The sequence below is a fragment of the Peromyscus maniculatus genome, chromosome 11 (genome assembly GCF_049852395.1).
Source record: "Peromyscus maniculatus bairdii isolate BWxNUB_F1_BW_parent chromosome 11, HU_Pman_BW_mat_3.1, whole genome shotgun sequence".
Lineage (NCBI taxonomy): Eukaryota > Metazoa > Chordata > Mammalia > Rodentia > Cricetidae > Peromyscus > Peromyscus maniculatus.
In genome coordinates this window covers 33,143,388-33,164,565 of record NC_134862.1, presented here as the reverse complement: position 1 = coordinate 33,164,565, position 21,178 = coordinate 33,143,388, and the positions used below count along the sequence as shown (strand labels likewise).

The 21,178-nt window shown below is 36.8% G+C and overlaps 1 protein-coding gene across 2 annotated transcripts in view; it reads left to right on the top strand.

The window, feature by feature from the left end:
* Dpp10 (dipeptidyl peptidase like 10) overlaps positions 1 to 21,178 on the top strand; it is a 720,356-nt gene that overhangs the window by 631,648 nt on the left and 67,530 nt on the right. For both annotated transcript variants that reach the window (XM_006980956.4, XM_076547250.1), the window contains 3 exons: positions 3,565 to 3,662; positions 10,356 to 10,479; positions 20,455 to 20,493. In XM_006980956.4, the coding sequence (XP_006981018.1) occupies positions 3,565 to 3,662; positions 10,356 to 10,479; positions 20,455 to 20,493 (261 nt within the window). The remainder of the gene's footprint in view (positions 1 to 3,564; positions 3,663 to 10,355; positions 10,480 to 20,454; positions 20,494 to 21,178) is intronic.

The window sequence follows — 21,178 nt, the reverse complement described above, 5'->3', positions numbered from 1 at the left end:
ATGGATAGATGAGATGAGAGATAGGTGGTAGATGAGACATGTTAGAAGATAACTGGTAGATAGATAATAGATGACAGAGAAATGGTAGTGTGCTGACTAGTTTTAGTCAACACAAGCTAGAGTCATCTGAGGAATGAACCTCAATTATGAAAATGTCTCCACCATGCGGTGGTGGCCCACACCTTTAATCCCAACACTCAGGAGTTAGAGGCAGGTGGATCTCTGTGAGTTCAAGGCCAGCCTGGGCTACAGAGTGAGTTCCAGGACAGGTTTCTACACAGAGAAACCTTGTCTCGAAAAACCAAAAAAAAAAAAAAAAAAAGAAAGAAAGAAAGGAAGAAAAAAGAAAAGAAAATGTCTCCACAATATTGGGTTATAGGTAAGCCTGTAGGGCATTTTCATAATTAGTAATTAATAGAAGAGTACCCACCCCATTGTGAGGTACCATACCTGGGCTGATGGTCCTGGATTCTATAAGAAAGCAGCCTGAGCAAGCCATGGGGAGGAAGCCAGTAAGCAAGACCCTTCTGTGACCTCTGCATTAGCTTCTGCCTCCTGTTTCCTACCCTGTGTAAGTCCCTGTCCTCACTGTCTTTGATAATGAACTGTTATATGGAACTGTGAGCAATATAAACCCTTTACTCTCCAAGTTGCTTTTGGTCTGGAGTTTCATCACAGCAATAGTAATTCTAACTAAGACAGACCGATTGTATGTGGTAGATAGAGAATAAATAGGTGATAAATAGATTTCATACAATAGATGAAAGACATTATGTGTTAGACTGATAGATTATAGATAGATGACAGATGATAGATGATACATAATGGATAAATAGAACATAAAGATATGATAGAGATGAAGATGAAATATATATATATATATGTATAAAAATAGATATATGAGATGATAGATAATTGACAAATAAAAAATTTGTGACAGAGATAAAAGATTAATAGGTGACTAATAAATTATGAATAGTTGGTAGTAGGTGAGTGATGTCACATGATAAATGACAAATAGGTGATAAATATATCATCCGGATGATAGATGATTATAGGTAACAGGTAGAGAATAGATAAAAACATGGAACATTTTTTTTTATCAGAACAGTTTACTGGTAGCTTGGCACTGTAGTTAAAACACAAATAGATCCATAGTGCCACACCTGGAGATTCTTTTTGTAGATCTGTGAGCTGGGGACCAGGGCTTTGTGTTTCTAAGGCCTCAGATGGGGCAGATTGGTGCTGCTGGCAATGAAGAGTCTAAATGGTCAAGTTACATCACAAAACAAGGTTTAAATTTTAACTTGCTTGATATAGCTAGAGAAATAACAGAACAAAACCATAAATTAATGATGATCCCAATAATGGCTTTAATAGTCATGGCATTCTTTTAGTAAAAGCCTTTCCCGACTACTTCCATTGGCTATAAAGTTCTGGCCAGTGTGTGATACACTTCCAGAGATGTGTCAGTTTCTAGTGATAACCAAATAAAACAGTTGCTCAGGGGCCTACTCACTCTGGGTGGAATGCATCATGTTGTCTCAAGCCTTGACTTGTTTCAGGCTTTGTCTTGTCAATCCTTTGAGCATGAATCTATCTTTGCAGTCCTTAAATAAGCTTGATCACACCCTTTCAGTTTTTTAACTCAAGTCATTTTTAATTTCCTTTTCCTCTTCTCCATATCACATGTAGTCTTCTCCATATCACATGTAGCCTCACCATATCACAAGGATAATTGTTTAACAACATGTTGTGATACATTGATTTAATGCATCCTTTATTCATGTGGACACACTTCCTTTAGTTTTCTTTTACCATTGTTCATGTGTTTGCTGAGTTCATACGTATAGTTCTGCGTGTTTGTGGATGCATGTGTGTATACATATAAAGAGGGTCATTTCAGGAATCATCCTAAATTGTTCTTTCACCTTATTCATTGAGTCAGGGTCTTCCAATCAAGCCCACTATTCTTACTAGCCAGTTTTCTCTGGGGATCCCTTTTCCACCTTCTGTGGCTGGAATTTCATTCCATTAATGTGCCCAATCTCTCTCTTTAAGCTTTACTGATTTCTAAATAGAAGACTAATATATTTAAATGACCCTTTGAGGTGCAGAAATAGCCCTCTCTTGAGTCTGTGGCAGGAAGAGACAGCCCAAAAACCTACCTGGTATTTATTTGGGTGTTGGGAAGCCAAGGTCCAGTGCTCATGCTTGCAGGACACATGATCTAACCACTGAGCGATCTGCCCAGGCCCAGCACAAAGTCATTCTTTCATTCTCCTATGCAAGCTGGTTGAAGCATATTTGAGAGAGTATGCCTTCATGTCTCTTTCTTGCTCATAGCGTATTGACCACCATTTGTTTGTCATTGCCTGGGAGATAACAGAAGGCACAATAGCATGTGTGTTAAGTCTCAGCTCTCTCGGTATTAGGGATTTTACTTTAGCATCTCTATTTTCATCTAGAGAATGATTAGAATAACCTTTGTACTGAAGTAGGGACATTTAGTGACAAATCTATGGCATGACCCATTAGACCATGTTACAAACTAGAAGCATACCAAGTACTGTACCTTGGTAGTTATTGTTCCTTTAATGGAATTTTGATTAACTGAAACAAAATTATATATGCATTTCCACTCTTCCTGCCACAGACTCAGAAAGGGCTGTTTCTGCACCTCTCAAGGGTCATTTAAATATATGAGTCACCCATTCTGTAATCAGTAAAGCTTAAAGAGAAAGACTGGGTACATTAATGCAATAGAATACATTAGGCTCTTTTGAATTTTAAACGTGGTATTTGAAGCATGTGAGTAAGATTTTTAATATTTCTGCATTTACTTTGCTTATATATATTTATGTGTGTGTGTGTGTGTGTGTGTGTGTGTGTGTGTGTGTGTGTGTGTGTGTGTTGGCACACATGTGCCATGGCACATGTGGACGTCAGAGGGCAACTTGTAGCAGCCTATTCTGAATAGAATTTCTGTAACTGTTGTGGGTGGATTTCCCTTACCTTCCCCTTCCTGTCCCCTTCCCTTATCTTTCCTGTTCTCTTCACTTTCCTCTCTCCATCTTCTGTTCCGTTTCCTTCCTCTCCTCTCAGCTTTACTACCTGCGTCTTTCCCCTTTCCTCCCCTTCCTTCCTGCCACTAGAAAGCTTCATGCTACAGTTCATGTTCTATGATGTGAGCAGTCACTTGGTCTACTGGCTGCTTTGCATGCCCAGTCCTTCTGCAGCTCTGACAAAGGTACCCAGCAGCACCGCCTAATGAATAAAGCCACCCTGATTTCCTACAACCTTTAATTGTCTGAGGAAAATGCTCTAGAAGCAGCAATCTGCAAAAACAATCGAAAGTCATCAAGTGGTTGAATTTAAAAACCATTTCTATTTCAGAGAAGTTGAACATTTGTCCCCAGTAAAACACACACACACACACACACACACACACACACACACACACACACACACGAGAGTAAACTAGTTAAAACTCCTTGTTTTTCTTTGTTTTTAATATAATCTAATGCTTATATATTACATATTACAACTTTTATTTTCTCAAAGGCAGGTCAAGTGAACCCAACAGTGAAATTATATGTTGTAAACCTGTATGGACCAACTCATACTTTGGAGCTGATGCCGCCCGACATTTTTAAATCAAGGTAGGCAATTTCAATTCCACTTTTAAGCAGAAATAGATATTTTCCATCCAATTATCATTTTGTTGCAATTTAGAAAATGATGTGATCAGTGCCACAATTCCACTTGAAAATGAAGCAGAGGCTGCCTCCATCAGTTGGGAATGAAGTCATTCTGGTTGTCTGACTATTCCTATGAAGTATTTAGTTTCAAGGTGACTAGAGGTACCACAAAATGACAAAAGATGTTGATGATTGGGTGTTTGGCTGGCAATGTGAAGGAGAGAAGACAGAAGTTAATTTTCCACTGAATTTTCTTCTAGAGCATAGTTGGTCCATTCTCTTTAAATGTTGCTCTTTAGAAGGCTGGAATCAGCATCTGGGGCTGTAACTCCTTTGGCAGAGTGATTGCCTGGCCTGGGCAAAGCCCTGGGTTGTATAAATCCCTACACTGCATTAACTAGATATAGTGATAAACACCTGCAATCCCAGACCTTGAGAAGGGGAATTGGGGTGATTAGAAGTTCAAAATCATCCTCTGCTTCTTAGGGAAATTTAGGCCAGACTGGGCTACTTGATCCCTGGTTAAAAAACAAACAAACAAACAAAAATCAAACAAACAAATAAAAAACTAAATTCTCTCTAACATGTTTACCTTCCTTTCTCCCACAACTTGCTGATACATTATTTGGTGGTCTTCTGCAAGCAGAATGTTTAAATAAAATATGATTTGTTTTAAGATTAGAAACCTTTATATTTACAACATTTGAGAAGGACCCAGGGAGATGGCTCATGAAAAAAGAGTTTAGGTCCCCAGAACACAAATAGAGACTTATGTAATATTGTGGACCTGTAATCCCAGTGCACTTGTGGTGAGATGGGAGCCAGAAACAAGAGAGGCCCTGGAAGCTCATGGGCCAACCAGCCTGGAAGCCATGGTGGTGAACAGCAGGAGACTGTGCTTCCAGCATGGTAGAAGGAGATGGACGACACCCAAGGTTGTCCTCTGATTCCCCACTCCCCAACACGTACACTGTGCCATGCACACACCTGGAAGAACAGCGAAAATAGGTATATAGTGTATGTGTCCAAAGCATAAATTAAATATTGGAAACATCTTCAGCACCAACCACATAATCATTTATGCAATGAAGTTCTAAATATCTGAAACTTCTAAGGTGCTTCATTCAGTGTCATAGTCAACTTACCAAGGTCATCGAGATGAATCCGGAGGGTAATCTTCAAGAGTTGGTCTCACTGTTCATAGATAATATAGTAATCTAGTGTCCTTTTCAGTCTATCAAACACATCATTTTTGTGGGTGTGTGTTGTTTATAGTGAAGCAACATATATATATGTATAGTACAGTCCACACTACGTGTGTGTGTGTGTGTGTGTGTGTGTGTGTGTGTGTGTGTGTGTGTGTATTCATGTAGAGATATATAGAGTGAAAAAAGACCTGGATTTTGGAGGAGCATATGGGAGGGCTTGGAGCTGGATTTAGGGAGGGAGAGGTAGATATGATGAAAATACATTGTACTCATGTATTAAATTCTAGGAAAGTATTCAAAATAAATTAATTTATTTTCAAAAATGTGTTTGAAAACTTGAGGATAGTCTGCTTTTTCCTATAACCTCTGCCTTTATTTCTCTTCTTCATTTTATTTATTAATTTTCACTTATTCATGCCATGTCATCAGATGTACATAAGACCATGCAGGCAGAATGTCTTCAGCATCAATTCTTTTTATTCACATTTTACCATTATTCAGCTCATCCTTATTTAAAACACAGCTGTGTTGATTCTGGATAGAATGCAGCTCAAAAGGACATAAAATAATGGCCCAGTTTCCTTCCAATATCCCCATAACCAGACTGAGTGGGAGGTGAGATAGTTCATGTCATCTGGAGAAGTAGAGGTGTTTTCTAAATGCTCACACTATTAGTTTAAAGCATTGCAAACACTGGATGATTTTTCTAGAAAACTTAGGTAGGAAGTTCAAAGTATTACTTTAAAGCTAGTAAAAATATTCTTTTATGATGAGTCATGAAGACATTAGATAACCATCACATTCACTTGAGAAAAAGAAGCATTGTATTTTTAAAGTTTTGTTGTGTGTAACACAAGTGTGGATATGTGTGTGGAGGTCTGAGGACAGCTTGCTGGAGTTGGTTCTCTCCTTCCACCATGTGGGTCCTAGGAATTGGACTTTAGTTGCCAGAGTTGGCAGCAAGTACCTCTACCTAATGACCTGGCTTGTTGGCCCTGTATCATTATCTGTATGGTTCTCTTCACTCAGTGTCTTTTAGCATGCATTTACTTATTAGGTTTTCTATTGTCACCTGCATCACTGGTGTGACCCCAGGACTACTCCTGTCACCTGGCTTTATGGTCCTGTGCTGTCTCTTCCTTGGCATATGTCTAGTCTGAATTTCTAATTCTTCCAAAGAATGTCTGGACTTTTGGGAACGTCTAACTCATTCATGTATCTGTTTCCATGGAAATGACTGAAAGGACCTTTTGTTCAAGTGATGAATAACATTAATGGAACTTAGAATGACATGTATTCTGAGTCTGTAGGGAGAGCTACTCTAGTGTACTTAGAGTAGAATTTCTGTGTACCCTCAGAAATTCATGCCTCAAAGAGAGTGGCATGTCTAGGTACATAGATATATGGAAGACATAACAGTAAATAGACAGGAAACCAATGACAACACATGCATGAGTCTAGGGAGATGCCTCAGTCAAGAAAATGCTTGTTGTAAGAACATGAAGGTCCTGAGTCTGATACCCAGAACTCAGATTTAAAAAAAAAAAAATACAGACAGGGTAGTCTTCTAATCTTAGCACTGGTATGGTGGGAAAATGTAAATCCCTGGGACTTGCTAGATAGACTGATTGAATTGGTGAGCCTCTAGGTTATTTGGAGACCCTGTGGCAAATAAAAGGGGGTAGAGAGTGGCTAAGGAGGACAATGGAGGTTGAATTCTGTCCCCCATCATACTTATACACATGTTTACACATCCACACACTTACATGCATAAAGAAAGGAAAGAAAGCAGGAAGGAAGGAAGGAAGGAAGGAAGGAAGGAAGGAAAGGAAAGGAAAGGAAAGGAAAGGAAAGGAAAGGAAAGGAAAGGAAAGGAAAGGAAAGGAAAGGAAAGGAAAGGAAAGGAAAGGAAAGGAAAGGAAAGGAAAGGAAAGGAAAGGAAAGGAAAGGAAAGGAGGCAGGCAAAGAGAAAGAAAGACAGCTAACATGGGTCTGATTGCTAGCACACCCATCTTGAAATGATTCTGGGACTCCATTTCACATACCCTTTGGACAATTCTGTCTCCTAAGCAAGGTCATGCTGTGATAGACAGTCACCAGTGACTAGAGTAGTGGCCCTTTATCCTGCTGGTCTTTGCCCTATGACTCAGTCTATGCTTGGGAGCTAACATAGTGTGTGATAGGAAGCAAAGTGAGATGTGAACCTAGAACTTTGAGGTCCAGAAAGTGCAGAAACATGGGAAGTGATTCAACTAGTACACCTGCATTTCCTCAATGCCTAAATGTCAACCTCTGCTCTAATTTTCAAGTTGTGTATATGCAACTATTTAGTGGAGATTTCCAATATTTGGAAACTGATCCTTTTAAAAGTGCAAATTTGTTTTCAGAAATAGTTGTCACTGTTCAAATTTTACATGGCAAGTAGAAAGTGATGCTCACATACAAATAAGATGTATACTAAGATATGCCATATTAGATTAAACTTTTGTAAGCATGAGTAGCATGTATAAAATAACTAACTTATCTAAAAAAGATCAATATGTGGTTTTTTTTTTTTTTTTTATAAAATACTGCCGTTTATCTTGAAATTTTTACATCTAAATGTACATCCACTTAAAAACACCAGCTACCGGCCATGTGCTATTAGGCTTTGAATTGTTATCCAAATATCAAAGTTTTTTTGAAAGTCACTCTAAACCAGGTTATGCAATCAATAAAGTGCATCCTTTTCTGTGATGGGATTGCATAGATTGTTCTAAGAGTACTTCAGATAAATATTTAAATTCTGGTGTTTTATTATTTACTTTAAAAGGCTTTCATGTTATTTTCACATCTCAATTTGTCCCATGTCCCATATTGTCTGGGTTAGGTAATTGAAACAAATTTTTATGCAGGCTTAAAATCAATTTGCCAATGTACATTTTTCCCTTCAAAGCTGTGGACTCTTTGATTTCTATAGTCATTGATAAATACTTCCAATGTTTATGTTAATTTTAATATAATTTATGACAAGATTTATAAATCTTTACAGTATTCATATTAAATTTAGTACAACTTTAGACATTTGTAGCTGCCATTCAGGAATATCTATTATCACAGTTCAGCATTTATTACCCTGGTTGTGTATGGGGCACACAGTTCCTTTTTCTCAAAGCTTCATTGTATATAATCTATAAAAGGCTGATGCTTACATTTTCTTTTTGTCTGTGTGCATTCCAATGTCTGTATGTGGGAGTGTGTATGATTTGAACTCCCTTCCTGTGTACGTGTGACAAGTATTATATTACACACACACACACACACACACACACACACACACACAAACACAAACACCCATGCCACCTCTCCAGACTTTTTAAGCATTTTAGTGGTCATAATGTCAAATATTGCATATTCAAAATACATTTCTTAAAAAAGTGCTGAAAGTGAAGCAGGACACTGTTCCCTGTAGGACCCCATTCCAAGTGAGTTGGCCAAAGTGTATATCCAAACCAACTGTGCATGTGATTTGAAGTTGCCCTGGTAACTGCTTAGGGCACGTGGTATTATGGGTTCTCAGAACTGCTTGGCAAATTGTTCTGAGCAGGACTCAGATGGTTGTGAAAGCTTCCAGATGTTTTGAATAGGCTTGAAAAACAATATGTCAGACATCACTCCATAGTAAGTTACACTTGTCCTTCTGCTGATGTCTTCCATTTGACAGGCTAACAGATATTTTTAGAGGAAACTGTAGCTGTTCAGAAATGCAAAAATGTAAGATTCATATAACTGGATATCTTGTCCAGAGTTGTCCAAGGACAAAATATTTGTTCTTTCAAGTTTTTCTATTTATAAATGATACTTTTCACTAACTCACACAAGTATCATTATTATTTTATTCCTTTGACTACTTAATTTTATTTGTTTGTGTGCATGAGTATCTGTGTGTATATATGCCATGTGAGTGCAGTGCCCTTAGGGGCCAGAAAGTGGCATTGAATCCCAGAGTTTGAGTTAGAGGAGGTTAGAAGCTGCCTCATGAGCATCCTGGGTGCTGAAATACTGTCCTCCGGACAATGCAGCAAGCACTCTTAATTGCTGAGACAGCTCTGAAGCCTTTAAACACAATTTTTAACACAACACAGATGGCATTTTAAAGCTGTTTCTAATGCCACTCCTCTGTTATGGAATTGGGAACATATCTAGAAAGGTTGTTACCTTTTCCTTTTTATCATAAATCAAACCAAGATGACTGGATTTTTTGGTATGGGAGCTCAGAGTTTTCTGATACATTATGTTAATTTTTAAATATAAAATCAAAACATGTTATACATAAAATTTACATTACATATTTATGTCAATCTCCCATCACTTTGAGGAAACTATACACACAGTAATTAACATTATTTGTATGCTAAAAATGTAATATCTAGTCAGGTGCTTCACTTGGATTCCTTTTTATTTTTAACGGTGTGAGACAAGATGAGTAACAATATTATAAAAAAGACTATGAATGAAAAATTGGAACCACTTCTAAATCTACAACTGACAAAGACCAACTCTATCATATTAGTTACTTCTCTTGTTGTTGTGGTAAAATACCTGATTAAAAAGAAAAAGAAAAGAAGGGTTAATTTTGGCTCACAGTTTGAGGGCACCATCCATCCTAGAGGGAAGGCATGGCGGCAGGAACATGAAGCTGCTGGTCATGCAGCATCCACAGTCAGGAAGCAGAGAAATGAATGGCTGTGTTCAGTTCACTTTCTCCTTTTATTCAGTCTGCATGCAGCTCATGCAATGGTGCCACCCACATTACAATCGGGTTATCGCTCCTCAGTTAAAACTCTTTGGAAACTCTCTCATGGATGTGTCAGAGATATGTCTTCTAGTTGACTCCAGAGTACAGTCTAGCTGACAAGAAGATTAAACATCACACATACCATTAGTGCCCCTGTAGCCAAATACTTCATATATAAGATAAAAACCAGAAGGTTGTGCATAAGACATAACAATTAAGCCAAGACTGAGTTTTGCATTCGTTTTGGCTATCCATTGTTCTTTTAACAAAAATTTAACATAGTATTAAAATTATATACTTGCTTTTCACATGCTAGTCCCAAACAATAAACATTTTTTCAGAAAAGTCAAGTATCTGCTGGTTTCCATTGTTCCAAAAATTGCCTTTCTGGGAAATAATTCATTATGAAATGTTTTCTCATATTTTCTGTATATTTGTTCACATATACATATATGAACAAATATACAAGTCTGCATATATACATACACATTTATTTGAATTTATATATATGAATATTTAAACAAAAGTATGTATGTTTATATATGTACACAAAATACAATATTCTTATAATGTTTCAGTTATTGCATATAAAACATCACATGGATCTTACTAGTATTCTACTGATTATCAGACTCTAAACATAAATTTTAATTTTTGTTTCCAAACTAGAGAATATTACATCACCATGGTTAAATGGGTGAGCAACACCAGGACAGTGGTCAGGTGGTTGAATCGGCCTCAGAACATCTCTATCCTCACGGTCTGTGAGTCCACCACCGGGGCATGCAGTAGGGTGAGTTTAACTTACTTCCATCTTTTGTGTAAGGTAAAATGGTTAGGAGTCATTGCTATGAAAGTCAGGCCTGGTTAGGTTTTCATATAGGAACTTCAAAAGTTTACTTACAAAAATAGTAATAAAAGGAATAAATCCTAAAGGTCTATGTTTTTTTGTGGCTGGGGAGATGTCTTAGAGAATGAGGTGGTTTCCACACAGTCTTGAGTGCCTGAGCACCTAAGTAAATTCCAGACAAGTGTGGTTGACCCCTTATAATCCTAGCATTTGAGAGGTGAAGACAGGGGATTAGAAGAGCATATTGGCTAGTGACACGATGAATTGCTAAGCTACAGGTTCAGCAAGAGACCCTGCCTCCATAGGTAACATGAAGAACAATTAAGACACTAAATGTTAACTTCTGCATTCCACATGCATGTGCACACACAGATATGTGAATATGCATACACAAACATGCACACACATCAGACACATGTACACATGCAAAAAATAAAAAGTAAATAAAAGTGCACACTATAATCCTTGCAACTTTTTAAGGGAGTGGCATCATGAATAATCAAAGGAGAACACACAGCCCTCTTAATGAAATGAATGAATACAGGTCTGCTGCACATAGGTGGTCTAAACAACATGGAGATTTTTTGCAGTTGAGGACTTCTGTCCATATTTTGTCTTTCCCTTGACATTGTTGGAAGTATCCTTTCCATTTTCTTTAGAGATGACCACATTCTCATATAGCTCATATTAGCTCTGTAGTAGTATTTCCTTTCCTATAGTAAGACAAAAAATGGCTCTTGTTCCACTCTATTGTAACAGTGAGTTGAATTTCAATTTCTAAAATTAAATTTTCTAAACTCTGCAGTAACTTAAATGTGCATCACACTTAAGGCTCCTGGCCAAAAAAAAAATGGATTGATAGTTTAAATGTTTATATTATATATTTTAATAGATGTGTAAAGGATTCTTGGATTATTTAATAAGAAACTCACAAATGTCTGCTGCAGAAATGGTGGAGCGAGCATTACACTTTCCTCTGTAAACTATTAAAATGATATAAAACAGCTGTTTTCAGATACAGGATAATAGGAGGAATGGGCACACTAGGCATGTGCTCTAGTAATGAACCCCATCCCCAGCCTTGTGTCAGTAGAGAAGAAGAGGCAAAGAGGTCGAACTAAAGCCAACTGTGATTGTCTCACTCCTCCATGTGATCAGTGAGAATCACAGTCTTACCTAGCAAGCCCCGCCCCAAAAGTTGGAATGCCTAGGAAAGAACTCCATTGATCTATGAGAAAATATTCTTATCTTTGACCCAGTGTTTAAGCATGGCTTTTCTATCCAAAGGAAGCTTACTTTTGAAAGGGAAAATTAAAATTCAATGGACAACTGTCAATCATGCAGAATTTGTGAAATCTAAATATTCTATATGTTTGGAGAATTGTAACCCAGTTTTTTTTCCTTCTAAAATAGTCTGTAGGAACATACCAAGTACAGCAGTGTTGGAGTCAACAGGATTTCTGAAAACTATTAGAAATATCCTTAACAAATTCCCTTATGAACAAGTAGATGAAATTTTTCAGTGAAAAATATGCAGTATTTAAGGTGTAAAATTAAGTGGATAGTCCTCATTACATTAAACACCGTTGAAGAAAGGACAAACAGAATTAAAAACTAGTGGGAATTCCTGAGAGCAAAAATAAAATTGCAATGCCTGGCTGATTACTGTGTGCAAGTCACAGAAGCAAGGATTTGAAGAAGCTGGTCACAGAATATCCAGAGCTTAGAAAAAGAGAATGGGCACCTGCATACTTACTTGCTTTTCTTCTTAGCTCAATTCCAGGAAAACCTTATTTGCATGTGTAACACTATAAAATGATATACATATGAAATTATAGGTAGAAAACTCTAAGATAAAGATACTGGAATAAGACAAACTGAAAATATAATGATGTAGCATTTCTCTATTGTAAATATGTACAATGTGTCTAACATGTCCAAGAATTTGGCAAATCCAAAACAACATAAAGATAAACAACAATTAAACAGCTCATAATCAAGTTATTACAAATCAATGATTTAGAGAAAAATATTGAAAATATCCTCAGAGAAAACAATACTAATGTAAGAGGACATAATTATGAAAATTGTCTATATTTTGTAAGATATAGCATAAACTAGAAAAGAACAGAATGAAAGATTTCACACTAATACTAATATGCATCAACTTAAAGGGGATTGATTACATAACCACATAGGAAACATAGATTTTAGTTATCAAACTACAACAACAGCATTAGACCAGTGATTAATATTACTTGGTTATGATACACTGTTGAATAATCAAGAAGAAATATCTGTAGATCTAAAAATGATGATTCAAAATTCGTAACAAGTTAGAATCATAGATACAGTTATATTCAGTGCCTTTGGAATTCTTATCTATCTATCTATATGCATATATGTGTATATATGTATATATATGTGTGTGTGATACATATATATACATATATAGATACTAGTAAAGCTACAAAATATTTTAACAACAAAATATTAAAAATTAGTTTGAAAATATGTCACCCAACAACAAAATGTATCATCTCTTCATCTTCATAGTGTGAGCCTTAGCCTTTAATGGCTGAGCAATCTTTCTGACACTTTTTTAGTGCTAAAGAACTATTCACAAGGCTCAAAGAGAAATATAGCAAAGAAGGACTAAGGAGATGGCTGAGTGGTTAAGGGTACCTGCTGCTCTTGCAGAGGATCCCAGTTCAGTTATCAGTACCCATGCCAGGCTGCACATAACCACCTGTAACTCAAGCTCCAGGTCATTCAACAAACTCTTATGTCCTCCACAGGTACCTGCATGCACATGGTCCACATACACACAAACGGGCATACACACATACATATAAATAAATATAAATATAAAAAAGAAATAAAGCCAAGTGTCCCCCTTTTAGCCATAGAAGGATTAAATTAAATTAAAAATATGTGGTAAATCACCAAATATTTGGAAAATAAGAGAAAAAAATTAAAGTAAATGCAAGCACTTACTTAAAATTCAGATTCCTGTCTGAATCTGACTGGCTGTGTGTGTGTTATAGAACATGCCTGTAATCCAACACTTAGAACATTGCATCAGGAGAATCACAAATTTGAGAACAGGCTCAACTCATAAGTGTGACTTTCTCCAAAGATAACAGAAAAGAAAATTACAAATGTCTGCCGGGTTGCAATGTATAGCTCATCACTGTGGAAAAGTCACAACAGCAAGAGATTAAGACAGCTGATCACAGTGCATCCATACTCCAGAGCAGAGAGAATACATGCATGAATACTGGCTTGCTTGCTTCTTCACTCAATTCTGTTTTTGCACTCTTATACAGTTCAGGATCCCTTGCCTAGGGAATGGTGCAGCCAATGGTTACAGTGGACTGGGTCTTCTCACCTCAATTAACTTAAGTAAGACAGCCACCCACAAATATGTCTACAAGCCAACCCAATGTAAAATGCTCTTCATTGAGAATCTTTTCCCAGATGCTTCAAGGTTATGTCAGGTTAATAATTAAAGTTGAAATCTCAGTGAGTAAATAGATATTTATTGAATAGATAATTAGACAAATGAATAGAAGATATATTATAATCATTTATTATTTAGTCTTTTTAAAGGAAAGAAATAATAAATAAGCAGCAGTATGGATGAATCTGGATGGCATTATTGTAAATTAAATGAGTCAGGCAAAAAAAAGACACTGAATGGGGGCTGTAACTCAGTTAGCTGGGTACTTATCTAGCATTCAGGAAACCCTGTTGTCCCATGCTCAGCTTTCCATAACCTGGGCATGGTAATACCCAGGTATAATCTCAGATCTCTGCAACTAGAGACAGGAATCTGAATTTTAAGGTTGGACTGGGGATGTATCTCAGTTGATAGAGTGCTTTCCTAGCTTGCACAAATCCCTGGCGTCGGTACTCAAAACCACATAAACCACATGTGGCAACAGCAGGAATATTCAAAGTTCAAGGGCATACCCAGCCACATGGGAAGTGAAAGCTAGCCTGGAGTACAGGAGTGCATCACACATTATTAATATTAATTATTTGCTAAATAAAAGCAAAAACAAAAACAAACTTCAACCGCCATTATGCAAGTCTAGATACAATTAAATTTTTCTTATAAACATATTTACAAAAAAAAAACCTTAACCATACTAACCCCCAACTCTAGCAATGTAAATAGAATGTGATACATGTTGAGTGATGAGTTTGTCATAGGAAAATAAGATTGGTTTAACAAGCTTAGATTCATGGAGTATGCCTATAGTCCCAGCATTCAGGAGACAGAGGCCAGAGATTCACAAGCATAAGGTCATCTGTAAACCTCATGGAGACTAAGGAACAGATCTAAGTATAAGAAGAAACCTTGCCTCAAAGTTTAAAATGAGAGGCCAATGTGACCACTTAGTACTTAGTGTGTACTGTTTGTGCGGTGTTTGTGTTCAATTCCCAGGACCCACTTGGCAGCTCAGAACTGCCTGTAACTCCAGCTCCTGAGAATGAGCCTACCCCTCTTGTAGCCTCCATGGGCCTCCACTCATGTGCACATTCCCACACACAGTGAGACATGCACACACCAAAGTTTTATGATGAGCAATTCACTGTCAGCTATGAGCTGTGTAAGTCCAAGGTGTCCATTCTCACTACTTTTATGCAGACTGCACTGAAAACTCCCTGAGAACAAATTCCTTGAGGATACAAAGGAGTTTTGAAAAATTAAAAAGAGAAACTCTTTATTCCCAGGTATTAATTTTGTGGAAATAAAAACCAAAGAATCTATATAGATGCACAAATGTACCCATAATTAAGAATACCTTTTTCATCTTTGAAATCTTTTCAAATTATTCAGAAGAGGAGAAAAACATCAATAATAAAACAAACAAGAAAAAATTTAAGCAGTTGGTAAAAATGCATAGAGAATAAATTTTCTAAAACTTGCCATAAATTTCCTGTAAGTTTAACTTGTTTCAAAATAGAGAATTCAGAAAATGAAACAAAATAAATTTTCTATTGTAATAATATTAAGATGGAGGTAAGCTAAAATAAGGTGAAATATTTAAATATTAAATATACCAGGGGGAATTTAAACACCTCAGTATTTAGTGCTACAGCATTATAAGAGATATTTTAAAATGCTTAGTAAATGTTCTTGAGTTGAAAGACTTAATATTGTTAAATAATCAGTTCTGTTCCAATTTCAACACAGTCCAAGTTAAAGTTCGTTCAGTGCCCCCACCCTAGCCCTTTTTAGAAAGCTTTTTAATGAATCCTTTGCTGACCTTTCTATGTAATGGAGGAAGGCCTTGAACTTCTAATCCTCTTGCCTTTACCAGCTGAGTACTGGGTGGGAGGTGTGTACCATTACATCCAGTTTTTCTCAAATTTGCTTTCAATAAAATAAAAGCTTATTTAAAGTTTTATGATGGTGTCAAGCAAGGTGTCTTAGAGGATAGGGGTGTCTGCTACCAGACTTGGAGACCAGAGCTCAATTTCCCAGGTTCTGTATGGTGGAAGGAGAAGATAAAATAACTGAGAAACATTGTCCTTTGACCTCTAAATATGCCATTCTCTCTCTCTCTCTCTCTCTCTCTCTCTCTCTCTCTCTCTCTCTCTCTCTCTCTCCCTCCCTCCCTCCCTCCCTCCCTCCCTCCCTCATTCTCTCCCTCCCTCCCTCATTCTCTCTCTCCCTCCCTCCCTCCCTCCCTCCCTCCCTCATTCTCTCCCTCCCTCCCTCATTCTCTCTCTCCCTCCCTCCCTTCCTCCCTCCCTCCCTCTCCCTCCCTCCCTCCCTCCCTCCCTCCCTCCCTCCCTCTCTCCCTCCCTGTCTCTCTCTATGTCCACCTCTCTTATTCACATACTAAATATAAAAAATATAAAATAAGGTTATTGGGAAATCAAAACAATCCTACAGAAGAAGAAAGTTAGATGCATCTGTACAACCTGATGGCAATAATAACTGGAAATCTATGAACTCTTAGTAATAGGAGACATGTAGCAGAGACAGATGAACTATCAGTTCAATTGCATGGCTTACAGAATATGGGCCATCATTTATGGTATCAGTTGATACCTACTCTGTAGGGGAAATGAAACAATTTTCAACCGAATGAGTAGGAATTGTTTGCAGTTATTTCATAATAATGTTCTAACTACAAGTTGAGATCAGCTACAACTCTAAATCCCAAGTGAGATAATGTCAATCTTCCAGAGGAAAGTATGGACTATAATATAGGTTGTGTTTTAAATATGAAATAGTCCCCATAGGCTTATGTTTGAACACTTTGTCCCAGTTGGTGGCACTGTTTGGGAAGGGTGTGAAATCTTTAGTAGATGGAGGATGGATAGGCCAACCACATTTCCTGTTTACTCTCTAAATCCCGAGTGGGGAAGCAATGTGTCCAGCCTGTGGCCTACTCCTGCCCCTGTGCCTTGCCAACCACAATGAATTATATCCCTCAAACTATAATCTGGGATGAACTATTTCTTAAGATAATTTCCTTTTTGTCAGGAATTTGATCATTGCAGCAGGAAAAAATAATACAATTCTACTATATTGAATAAACCAAATAATAACCAATCATAGAAAAAACACATGGAACTTTGTTAACATCAGACACTCATCAGGAAATATTATGTAAATGACTTACAAAACCACAGATGATAAAACTGTTTTCTGAAATGTATCTCACACCAATAAATACCACAATAAATCTAAATGTTCCAATATAAAAACAAACAAAAAACAACCAATATAACAAAATAAATGAACAGACAATGATGAGAAAGATAATAAATGCTTGAAATGTGTTTGACTTCATTAGTTATTAGAGAAATGTAGGTTAAAATCATAATAAGATAATAGGACATACTAGGAGACTGAGGAAACTAAAAAGGCAACCCAAACACAGGAAGCATTTATGAATGAAAAACATTAAGTTTTGTATTATTTGCAGGTCAAAGTGAAAATTATTCAATTCCATTAATATATATATTGAAGATCAACTGAAATTAAACAAAAATGTAAGCATGGCATATATAATACAATATTTTATTGCAGTACATCTATATGTATACCTGCTTGTCCATTCCATTATTACCTATTTGCACAAAAGTAAAATCATATGTTTACAAAAGAAATTGTAGAGAAAATAAAACATTAAGAAAATTTTATTCACAGTAGCTAAAAGATGGCAGGTAGGAAACAGTTAATTTACAGGAAATGGATTAAAAAAGGAGTCATATGTATCCATTTGATATAATTCCACCTAGCAATTTAAAAAGGAACAGTCATATAAGTTGGGGAGATGGCTCTGTAGGTGAAGTGCTTCCTATGCCCACATGGGGACTTGAATTCAGATCTCTACAAGTCAGGTAAGGCTGGATTCAGCAGTAGGCATCTGTAACACCATTTCTCCTGTGGCAATATGGGAGGTAGGGACTGGAGAATACCTGGAAATTCACAGGCCATGTAGCTTGGCATGGATAGAAGCAAACAAGAGACCTTGTCTTAAACAGGATGAAAGGCAAGGAATGAGACCTGGCATTGCCATTTGACTTCCAAACATGTGCCATGGCATACTCATACCTAAAGTCACGCACACACACACACACACACACACACACACACACACACACACACACACACACACACAGAGAATGAGTGAGAGAGAATGAGAGAGAGAGAAAAAAAAAGAGAGAGAGAGAGAGAGAGAGAGAGAGAGAGAGAGAGAGAGAGAGAGAGAGAGAGAGAGAGATCCCTTCACAGACAAAATTTTCTTGTCTAAGAACAGAAGGAGAATGCTGGTACAATTAAATAAAACAGTAACATAAGAATAAATCTCAAAAGTGTTGCATGATAGAAGCCTCACACCAACCAACAAGTGATGCATGGTTTAATTCTCTGACTTTATACAACCAAACAAACTGATCTGTAGGAAAAGGATGAGAAGAATGTCTTTTTGGAACCCCTGAAGGAGCCTGTAGAAATGGGAGAACTTGAGGCTCCTTGTCTTGATAATACATAAATATATACAATTGTCAAAACTCCTGAAGTTAAGCATTCCTGGTCTGTACATTTCCCTTGAAGTGAATGTTCTAGAAACATAATTCTTAAATAGATTTTCAAAGGAAGAGTTAAAGAGACAGCAATTTGTCATAGAATAATTTAAGTGTGGGAATTAGAGTTGAAAGTATCACTCATCGGATGTCAGTGATGCTTTCTATGTTATACTGGTATCATTTGAACATCATCCCAGCCATTATATTTCATAGTTTGTATTATAGATTGACCAGGTCTTCCTGGTGTATTTGAGAAACTATTCTAGATGGGTTATTACTCAATAGACAACCTGGTCATTTTAAAATTGTCCTGGATAGAGGTGTTGGTGTTCTTCAGTAACATTGCTTGCCTAGTATATGGAAGGCAAAGCCAGCTTAACCAGAGAATCTTGTTATCTCTTCTATACAAGGATGATGTAAATATTTTTACAGCATGACCACAAGGATAAGTTAAAATGCTACACATCATTATGTTTGTCAGAGCATTTATTTGAAACCTTATTGAGACTCTGGTAATTTTTCTGCTGTTTCATTTTCTGTAAATTTACATTATATGACAAACAACAGCACATGAGAATTTAGCTCTGATTGGAGTCTTAAGAAATCTGTGGTGACACTGATGAAGAGTTGTCATCAGAATTTTATATCTTTCTGGTTAGAAAGAATGGCTGCTGCTTCAGTGCACATTGAGAATTAAAGAATAATTTCTTTCAATATTTTCTGATATATGCATGGAACCATATGTAGTGAACCATTGAAAGGAATGTGCTTGAAGATAGAAACTGGTTGGGGCTGTAATTCTGTTTGCGTGATTATGAGTGCTTGTTGCTCTTTCGGAGGACCAGAGTTCACTTCCCAGCACCCATATTAGGAGACTCTCAACTGCATATAAGACCAGCATCAAGGATCTGATGCTTTCTTCTGGACTCTAAGGACAATGTACTCATGTTCATTTTCCCACAAACAGATAAAACATACATACACACACACACACACACACACACACAAACACACACACACACACACACATATATATATATATATACATATATATAATCTTTTAAGAGAAAGGGATCAATTATAAAGTATATAGGAATCTAGATTTAGAAAGAACAAGTGATTATAAAAATTCAAAAATAGAATGAACAATTTGAAGTGATCCCTTCCTCATGCAGGGAAGAACCCTGTATAGTTTTCTTAATTTGACTACTTTTTTCAGTATGTATTTATGTCTTTCAACAAATATGAGCTTCATGTCATGATAAAAAAGCATTATTTCTAAAATATTTTATCTACTTAACTTGAGATTAATTGGTCAAATTTGGCTTTTGCAATGATCTTGGCTGTGACACTTTGCAAGCTATTTCAAAGGAAAATCATATCTGGCATGTCCTAGGTTTGATATTTTTTCTCTAATACTGAATGACTACTAATGAGGACAAAAAGGTTATAACTTAGAGTGAATTAAATTTAAAAACTCTGTTTTTGAATTTTATTGCTGGCTGTTTGCCCAGCTCTGCTGGAGACTTAATTTTGTTTCCAGATGATATCTACAGGTGAGAAAAACAGGGTCTGGTGGTGGCTCACAGAATTCTGAAGGATGCAATCAAACAGAACCAGAGAGTGACTTTGCACCCCTACTACTCAGATGATGTGCTCTTGTGAATTGTCCTCACCATAATGCTTCATCTCTACATTTCATCCAGTTCAAATCAATATTGTCCAATGGGATGGATCTCTGAAGACATGTCTCTAGTTGAAGGGAGGGGAAAAGCTTGAACGGAAGAGTGTAGGAAAGGTTGCATGAGTGAATGTTCATATTGGTTTTAGATGCTTCATGAGCTAATTGTTCTGTTTCAGAAATATGAGATGACGTCTGACACCTGGCTCTCTAAACAGGTATAGTATACGTGGCCTAGTCACTTGTTGACCATTATGAACATTTTCTTCACATATTTGTTATATAACTTTCCCTAAAAAGTTATTTCAAGGGTCTAGGAAGATGGTTCATGGATTAGAACAGTTCCCATTGCAAGTATTCTCAGAATCCATATAAATTTCATGTGTGTGTGGTGACCTACCCACCTATAAGGGAGGAAGAAACAGAGGATCCCTAGAGCAAGCTAACTAATGAGAATAGTCCTAGGGGTGTGCACTGGATCTGAGTGAGAGACTTCCACAATGACAACTGTCCAAGAGTCACTGAGAATGATTCCCAACATAAATCTCAGCCCCTCACATGCACATAAATGCAGCAACATTTACCCACAGTGCATGTGTTCCTACAAACATGTGTATATATATATATATATATATATATATACCATGAACACATGCACACATGTATATACACAAACACACACACACACACACTCACACACACACACACACACACATGCTTGCATGTACATGCATGCACACATGAAAATGGAAAACACAAAGACAATTTTTCCAGTAATAAGACTTTAAACTTTTGGTCGGCTTAAAAAAAAAGTGATTCTTTTCCATTATTTTTGATGCCAAACATGGTTCCCCATTTATTTCAGAAGCTGAGTGAGCCCTCTAGATCAAAGCTAGCCTGGAC